The sequence below is a fragment of the Pinus tabuliformis genome, chromosome 7 (genome assembly GCF_031772625.1).
Source record: "Pinus tabuliformis cultivar Carrire ecotype Pingquan chromosome 7, CPIR1, whole genome shotgun sequence".
NCBI classification, from domain to species: domain Eukaryota; kingdom Viridiplantae; phylum Streptophyta; class Pinopsida; order Pinales; family Pinaceae; genus Pinus; species Pinus tabuliformis.
The window spans coordinates 485,700,468-485,709,489 of record NC_142293.1 but is presented as its reverse complement, the minus strand read 5'-3'; the positions used below and the strand labels follow the sequence as shown (position 1 = coordinate 485,709,489).

The window sequence follows — 9,022 nt, the reverse complement described above, 5'->3', positions numbered from 1 at the left end:
ATTATTATTATTATTATTATTATTATTATTATTATTACTACTATTATTATTATTATTTTTTTTTTGGACAATAACGGTTATATTGAAATGGGCGGTAAACCAGCTACCGCATGCTTTACAAGTCTGAAGAGTCCATTACAGAGAACAGAGGAATATGTGAAAATGCAGATCCAAGCCGAGAGAAATGCAGGTCAAATCGAGGTTCTGAGCTGATGAGATAAACTACTTTTGCGTGTTGAAGGCTGTAGATGAGATGACGCCTCCTGCAAAGTCCTCAAGCGGATCATGAGCTAATTGTATATCAATTTTCGCTTCAGATGGGCTGCCTGCGAATCTGTGATGAACCGTTTCAGCAGACTTCCTTGGCACAAGACTTCCACAACTGGAATTGCCAACGCAGAGAATGGGAGGATTCGCAGATGCTGTTTCCCGGGGAAGACCGGCTCTGAAGTTTCTGGTCCAATCCGGCAGAAGAGATAGACAGAGGGAAATCGAAACTGAGCTTGGATACGCCCATTTTGAATCTTTAAATTCGCTGGGGAGACAAAGACAAATCAAATAACAGAGAGCATACTCAGAAACTGGATTCAACTTTGGGTGGTCTGGTTACAAGATTGATTTAACAGAGAGCTCCTATTTCAATTAGGAATGGAGGGTCGAACAGGAAATTTAAGGAATTGAGCAAGATGATTCAGTTGAGTTTATTACTAGGGATCTTCAAGAGCAGAGGACACCAAGGTTGGCTTCATTATCAGCTAGGGAGTTGAGGTTCCTTAAGATATGAAAGAAAGATATTCTGTTGAATTTAGGGAGCAGAAGTCTGATTTTCCTAATGATAGAGGCTAACTGAACCTGGTGAGAGTTCTTAGGACGAAGCATGGCCTGGATGATGAGTCTTGAGTCTCCGAAGACTGCTAGAGAAAGGATATTTCTTTTGATCGCCTGTGTCAGCCCTTGCCACAATGCCAAAGCCTCCGCTCTGTTGTTAGTTTCAATTCCTAGACCCCAATGGAATCTCAGATCAGGAAAGCCTCCAGGACTCAATAGAACTCCCCCACTGCCAGCGGCCCCAGGGTTTCCTTTAGAAGCCCCATCGAAGAATAAACAATGCTCTTCCAAGGCCGATCTCCACTTGATAAACTCTTGTTCTTCCAGCCTGATCTCCCAGCTGGAATGAGCGGGGACAGATTGAGGGGGCCTTTCCTTTAGCTTTGGAACTAATTCTTTAAACCAATTCTCTTCTTCTATGAGCAATCTTGTTTCATTCCTTGATGTAGCGTTGGCTTCCAGAGCTTCTCCCAACAAAGCCTTTATTTTAGAGATAACTCTTATTGTAGTGCAACTTTCTTCTCGAAAAATTCTGTTGTTTCTTTCCAACCATAATTTCCAACAAATAAACTTAGGGATCCACATCCAGCTGGTTTTGAGGAGACTTTTGTTTTTAAGACAGAAGGGAGATAAGCTAGCCCAAGTTCTGAACAAGGCAGGAATGTTGTCTGGGAGAGCGAGGATAGTGGGCTCTAACAGTAGCACCCCCCTCCAGACTTCGTGGGCAAAGGGGCATAGCAGCAACAGATGATTGGTAGTTTCTTCATCAGATCTACAGAGGGGACATCTGGAAGGTCCTTCCATTCCTCTTCTTCTCAAATTATCTCTGGTGAGGATGCTTTGATGTGCCACGGTCCAACAGAAGAAGTCTATTTTTGGTAGAGCTGGAAAGTCCCATATAAATTTCCATTGGGCCGGATTTGGAGGAGCATGGGGAGCAACCATAATTCTTTTGTAACCTTCAGCAATAGTATAATGGCCAGATATGGACCCCCAGCCTCTTTTGTCTTTAGCATTGGCTTTTGAAGGAGATTTTCCTTGGAGCATATCTAGAAGTAAAGAGGCTTCCCCCTGCAGCATTATGGGGATCTCCCCTAGATTCCACCCATCCCAGGTTCTGTCAGGAGCTTCTTTCCAGTTCGAAATGTCCCACAATGTGTGCATATTACGAGACTGAAGCCAATCTTTAATGTTTGCAAGACCATTCACCTGCTTCATTGGTTGGTCACCCAAGATCGAATCATCCCACATATTGATTTTCCTTCCATTGCCAGGGATCCAATATAGGTGTTGGCTGAATTGCTCCCTTGCCGCATTGCAAAGATTGAATATTGGTGAACCTTTTAGAGTTCTTGGGGGATTATCCAGGCATCTCAATCGCTGCCCATGGAAGTATTTCTTCCAAATAACTCTTTTACTCCAGCTAGTTTTTCCAGAGACTAAATTCCATAGGATCTTGGCTCCCAAAGCAAAATTTTGAGCAGCCAAATTGCGCAGCTGGAGGCCTCCTTCCTGAAATGGACTCTTGAGAATTTCCCAGCTCACTAAATGGATTCTTCTATCATTGTTATTCCCACCTTCCCACAGAAATCTTCTGAACAGGCTATCTAACTTACTAAGAATGGTTTTTGGGGCAAGGAGGATTGAGTTTTGGAATAGAGGCATGCTTATTAGGACCGATTTCATGAGGATGAGTTTCCCTGCGTTGTTCAACCATGAGGCACCCCAGGCTTGGATTCTATTCTTTATTTTGTCAAGCAGCGGCAGCCAGTGAGCAATTTTAGGCTTAATTTTGAAGATTGGTATCCCGAGATATTTAAAAGACTCCCAATTTCGGATTCCTTCCATTTCTAAAAGTCTTGCTATGTCAGACAGTTCTTTAGTCGAACAGTTCCAGCCATAGATGGAGCATTTTCTATAATTGATCTTGCTGCCCGAGATCAGCCTGTAAATGTCCAGTTCCCTCTTGAAATGTCTGGCAGAAATCAAGCTGGCTCCTCCAAGCAGCAGAGTGTCGTCAGCAAATTGGGCATGATTAATGTCTTTCACCTTGTGAGTAGTTCTGATGCCAGGAAGTGTTTGAATTTGCTGATTATGATCTAGTTGGAAGCTTAACACCGAGGCTTGGACAACATATAGGAGCGGAGACAAAGGGCATCCCTGTCTCAGGCCCCTAGAAGCTTGGAAGAAATCAGTAGAACGGCCATTAACCAAGGGCGCAATCCAAGGCGAGGCAATACAGGCTTTCACCCAGTTGATGAAGTTTGTTTAAAAGCCTAGCTTCTTCATCACAGCAAACAGAAATTCATGTCTCACCCTGTCAAATGCGTTAGCCAAATCGAGCTTAATCACCATGCCTTTCTCCTTTCTTTGGCAACTAGAGTGGACGGCTTCTTGGACCACCACAATATTATCCAAAATCTTTCTGCCTTTTATGAATCCGCCTTGATTTTCAGGGATGATGTCTGGCAAGATGTTTTTCAGCCTGTTGGCTATTATTTTGGAGACCAATTTATAGCTGGAATTACACAAAGATATTGGCCTAAATCTGCTAAAGTCAGAGGCGCCTTTCTCTTTTGGGATCAGAGCAAGGAAGGCTGAGTTGATGCCACCACCTATCTTTACACAATTCTGGGATTTTCTGACCATCCTCAGAAGATCTTTTTTGATTATTGACCAGCAAGTCAGAAAGAACCTGACAGAGAACCCATCTGGCCCTGGGGCTTTATCGGGCTCCATATTATTCAATGCCTCCTCAAGCTCTTCCATACTGATCGGGGCTGTCAGCATATCGTTATCTGATTCCTTGACACAATTGGGAATTAAATTGAACGGATAAGAGTGGGGATCAATATCTGGATCTTCAGGAGCTGAATACAGGTCTTGGAAGAAGGAGTATGCAGCTCTCTTGATGCCTTCGAAATCCTTGATCACAGTATTCTGGTGTTGGATCTCTGAGACTGATTTGAAGTTCTTTCGGGCTTCCGCTTGCTTATGAAAGAAGCTGGTGTTCTTATCGCCGGATTTCAGCCAGAGCATCCTAGACTTCTGCCGCCAAAACTCTTCCTCCTCCCTGCTTGATCTATGAACCTCTTTTTGGAGCTCAACTTCTTTTAGTAGCATACCTTGAGAAACAGGGTTTTGCTCCATTTCTATTTGATGAGCAGCAAGCTTATTTGTATTTTCTTTTCTTTTGGATGTGGGGGTTTGCAGTCTTTTAGCCCAGTCTTTTAGATTTCTTTTTAGAATCCTGATTTTCTCTTCCCACACAAAGAAAGGAGAGCCATGGACGGGCCTATTCCAAGAGTCGGAGACCACATCTTGAAAGCCTTCTTGCCGGATCCACAAAGGGCTGAACCGGAAAGGGATGGGGCCAAGATTGCAGTCAAGAGAAAGTTCGAGAAGAATTGGCTTATGATCAGAGGTGAGATTTGGGAGAATTTTAGAGGATGCCATAAGACCGCTGGTTAGGAAGGAAGAATGGACAAGAAATCTGTCCAGACGGGCAGCAATATGATTGGGGCCTGTTCTTTTATTGGACCAAGTGAATTTTCCTGAAGAAGGTTTAATATCCTCCAGGTCCCAGCCCAGCATTATGTCTTCAACCCATTCTCTGGCAGGATCCCTGACAATGGAACCTCCCTTTTTCTCATCAATATCAAGGGTGACATTAAGGTCACCTACAATTATGATATTCTCGGGGTTTTTCTCTAAAAGAAATGTATGAAGCGAATTCCAGCAGATTTTTTTCTCACTTGACAAAACAGGAGCATAAACATTAAACATACTTACTTGCTGACCAGAACCCTTGAGAAGTAGCTGAGTGAAGAGCCAGTGAGGGCTGCTTTTTTCTTGAATAAAGTCATATATGGTGCTGTTCCAGAAGGTGGCTATTCCACCAGAGGCACCTCTTGCACTAACCGCTTTTCCATGGCCTTTGTTCCAAAAAGTTTTACTAGATTTGAGGAGGGAAAGATCCTCCAACTTTGTCTCCTGGATTAGGAGGATTTCAGGCGAGTATATTCTCACTAAATCTTTCAGGGCTTCCTCTTTTGACCTGCTGCCTAAACCTCTGCAGTTCCAGGAGACGTATTTCATTATTTACTTTTGTGGGGAGAGGAGGCTCCCATTGGAGCCTTGTTGCTTTTGCGTCCAGATCTGGTATTCATCATTGATTTGAGATTTTTTTGGGATCCCTGGAGGACATGTTTGTAAGTTTCTTCCTCCCTCTGTTTCTTCTTGGATTTCCGTCCTCTAGTCGTCTTGATTGGAGTGGCCAACGAATTGTCAGATTCAGAATCTCTCTCTTCTGAATCGCCTTCAGAGTCTGAGCCTAGGCTAATGTGTTCTTCATTGCCTTCGTTTCCTCTCTGATACTCCTCTGGTGTGGGAACTGTTGATTCTACTGCATTTGTTTTTCCTTGTTTCTCCATATTTCCGGTTTCTTCTTGGTTCTCCTTATCACCCATCTTTTCTCCAGATGGAGATCCGTCTTTGGCAGCAACGGCTTTTGGGTTGATGTGAGGATTTCCCAATGGGGCGGAAGGTTTCTGTCCGGAAGGTTTTGGGATAGCTTTTCCCTTTCTGATTTCTTTCCAACCTTCTTCTTCAACTGTGTTCCCTGATGGGGCTTTTGGGCAGTTTCTCTGGAAGTGTCCATGCTCATGACAAGTTCGACATTTGAAAGGCAGTTGCTCGTAGTCCAACTTCTGGTAGTGCTGCCATTCTCCAACTTTGAGTTTAATCGCTTCTGGTAGCCCGGCTTCCAGATCAACTTCTACGCAGATTCTAGCACAAGTATATTGACCCTTGTGATCAGCTTTGTCAATAAATCGACCCAGCCCATTACCGATCTTCTGCAGAGATTGATAGCTCCAACAGTGGAGAGGGAGATTGGGTAAACGAACCCAGACCGGCGCCTCCTTGGGGACATCAACAGATGGATCAAAATCAGGACTCCATTTATTGAGATACAGTCCCTGATTTCCCATAAATTACGGCCCGTTTCTGAAAACCAGGTCGCGATCTTCCTTGGTGGTAAATTCAAAAATGAAATAGCCTCGCCCTACAGCATAACAAATCACATTATTTTCCAGCTGCGGTCTCCAGTTTCGTTGTATCCAATCGTCCGTGGTCTTAGTGGACGGCCAACGGCCCATAAACTGCCCTACTAGGCCTCTGTCAGACAATGCAAGAGCTATTTTAATCGATTGCTCCTCTGGGAGTGCTATCTCTGGGATTTCGTCAAGCTTTTTAATGAATTTTGGGATTTCAATATGCTGATGCTGCTTCCCTTTCTGTGTTAACAGCCTTCTGAAGGCATTTGCAGAGGAATGAGGAGGGGTGGGAGCAGACTCCCCACCCCCGGGACCGCTCATGGCAGCGTCCAAGAACTTGTCGGTGACAACCTACAGGCATTTTCAGCAGCAGCGCGCGCGCTCCAACCCCCAGGAACCCTCTTATTATTATTATTATTATTATTTAATATTATTATTTTTATCGTTCATTAAATTTGATATCATTATTAATTAATAAATATTAATACATATTAATTAATTAATTTATAATATTTATGGTTAAAAATAATAAATTGTTAATTTAATAATAATGATTAATTAATTAATTATTATTATTATTATTATATAATAACAATTAATTAAGCTATTAGTATTATTTGTTCATTTTTAATTAATTGTATTTAATTAATTAATTAATTAATAATATTATTTATTAAAAATATATAAAATATTGTTTTCTTTTTTTTATTAATGATTGTTATGAGGGATTTATATTAGACCCAGGGATTAATATTATAAACCTTATGAATAATATTAGACCTTAGGAATATGAATCCTTAGATTAATAAACCAAGGGGATTGATATTTTAAACCCACAGAAATAATAAACCCAAGGGATTAATACTAAATACCCAATGGATTATAAACCAAGGGAATACTTTTACACCCAAGGGAACAATATTACACAGAAAGGAATAATATTATACACCCAAGGTATATACGCCCCAAGATAAATATTGTAAACCTTAGAATTATCATGGTTGACCATGGTTGATTTTCATATTGAGGCAATTTTTGTCATAATGCGATGTTTCACCATGGTTTACCATAATGTATTTTCATATGTAGTCAATGTTTATCATAATGCAACGTTGGATGATGATTGATTTTCATATTGAGAAAATCTTTGTCACAATGTCATGTTGGATCATGGTTTACCATGATTATAAACAAATGGGGATTTATATTAGACCCAAGAATTAATATTATAAACCCTATGAATAATCTTAAACCCTAGGAATAAGAAACCTTATATTAACAAACACAAGGTATTGATATTATAAACCAAAGGGATTATTAGTAAAAACCCAAGGGATTAAAAACTTAAGGGAATATTATTAAATCCAATGGATTAATATTATAATCATAAGGTATATAAACTCTAAAATAAATATTCTAAACCCTAAAATAAATATGGTTGACTATACATTCCCTTGGGGTTTTAAACCCCGAGGGACTATGAACCAAAGGCAATAATATTGCACCCAATGGATGAATATTCTAAACCCAATTTATAAATATCCAAATATAAATACATTGTAAACCCTATAATTAACATGGTTGAACATGGTTGACCATGGTTGATTTAGATATTGAGACAATCTTTCTCAAAATGTGACGTGCACCATGGTTGACCATGATTGATTGTCATATGGAGACAATATCTGTCACAATACAACATTGGACCATGGTTGATTTTCATATTGAGAAAATCTTTGTCACAATGTGACGATGGACCATGGTTGACCATTCTTATAAACCGTGTAGATATATATTAGACCCAAAAATTAATATTATAAACCCTGTTAATAATATTAAACTCTAGGAATAAGAATCCTTAGATTAATAAATGCAAGGGATTGATATTATAAACCAAAGGGATTAATACTAAAAACCTAAGGTATTAAAAACCCAAGGTATATAAACTCTAAGATAAATATTATAATTTGTAAAATAAACATTGTTGACCATTGTTTACCATGCTTGATTTTCATATTGAGACAATCTTTGTCACAATGCAACGGACCATGCTTGACCATAGTAGACCATGGTTGATTTTCATATTGAGACAATATTTGTCACAATGTGATATGGATCATGTTTGACCATCGTTCACCATGATTATAAACATAAGGGATTTATATTAAACCCTAGGATTAATATTATAAACCCTATGAATAATATTATACCCTAGGAATATGAAACTTTAGATTAATAAACCCAAGTGATTGATATTATAATCCCAAGGGAATAATATTAAAGCCTATGTGTTAATATTATAAACCTAAGTTATATAAACTTTAAAATAAATATGATAAACCCTAAAATAGATATGGATTAGACCCAAGGAAAAATATTATAAACCTGAGGTATGTAAACCCCAAGATAAATATTTTAAACCCTTGAATTATCATGGTTTACCATTGTTAATTTTCATATATATCATGGTTAACCATGATTGATTTTCATATGCAATCAATATTTGTCATAGTGCAACATATTAATCCCTTTGCTATTATAAACCTAAGGTATACAAACCCTAAAAAAAATATTATAAACCCAAAAATAAACATGTATTAGACCCAAGTATTAATATTATAAATCTTATGAATAATATTAAACCTCGCGAATAAGAAACTTTACATTAATAAACCCAAGGGGTTGATATTATAAACCAAAGAGATTAATACTAAAATCGCAAAGGAATAATATTAAACCCAAGGGATAACTATTATAAGCCCAAGGTATATAAACTCTAAGATAATTTTTATAAACCCTAAAATAAACATGGTTGAGCATGGTTTATCATACTTGATTTTCCTATTGAAACAATGTTTGTCACAATGCGATGTTCGGCCATGGTAGACCATGATTTATTTTCATATTGAGACAATTTTTTGTCACACTGTGACATTGGACCATGTTTTACCATTGTTGGATATGATTATTATCCTAGGAGATTTAAATTAAACCCTAGGATTGATATTATAAACCATATGAATAATATTAAGCATTAGGAATAAAAACCCTTAGATTAATAACCCAAGGGATGAATATTATAAAAAAAAAAATTATAAATACCAAAAGATAAATATTATAAACCCTATAATAAATAT

At 38.7% G+C, this 9,022-nt stretch overlaps 1 protein-coding gene across 1 annotated transcript; it reads right to left on the bottom strand.

Annotated features, from left to right (window-relative positions):
* Positions 1–222: 222 nt before the first annotated feature.
* LOC149248141 (uncharacterized) lies at positions 223–4,926 on the bottom strand. The gene is made up of 3 exons (XM_089447799.1): positions 3,524–4,926; positions 848–3,001; positions 223–535 (listed from the first exon to the last, which is right to left on the bottom strand). Exons 1-3 carry the CDS (start codon positions 4,924–4,926, stop codon positions 223–225), a joined length of 3,870 nt encoding a protein of 1,289 aa, XP_089303925.1.
* Positions 4,927–9,022: the final 4,096 nt, after the last annotated feature.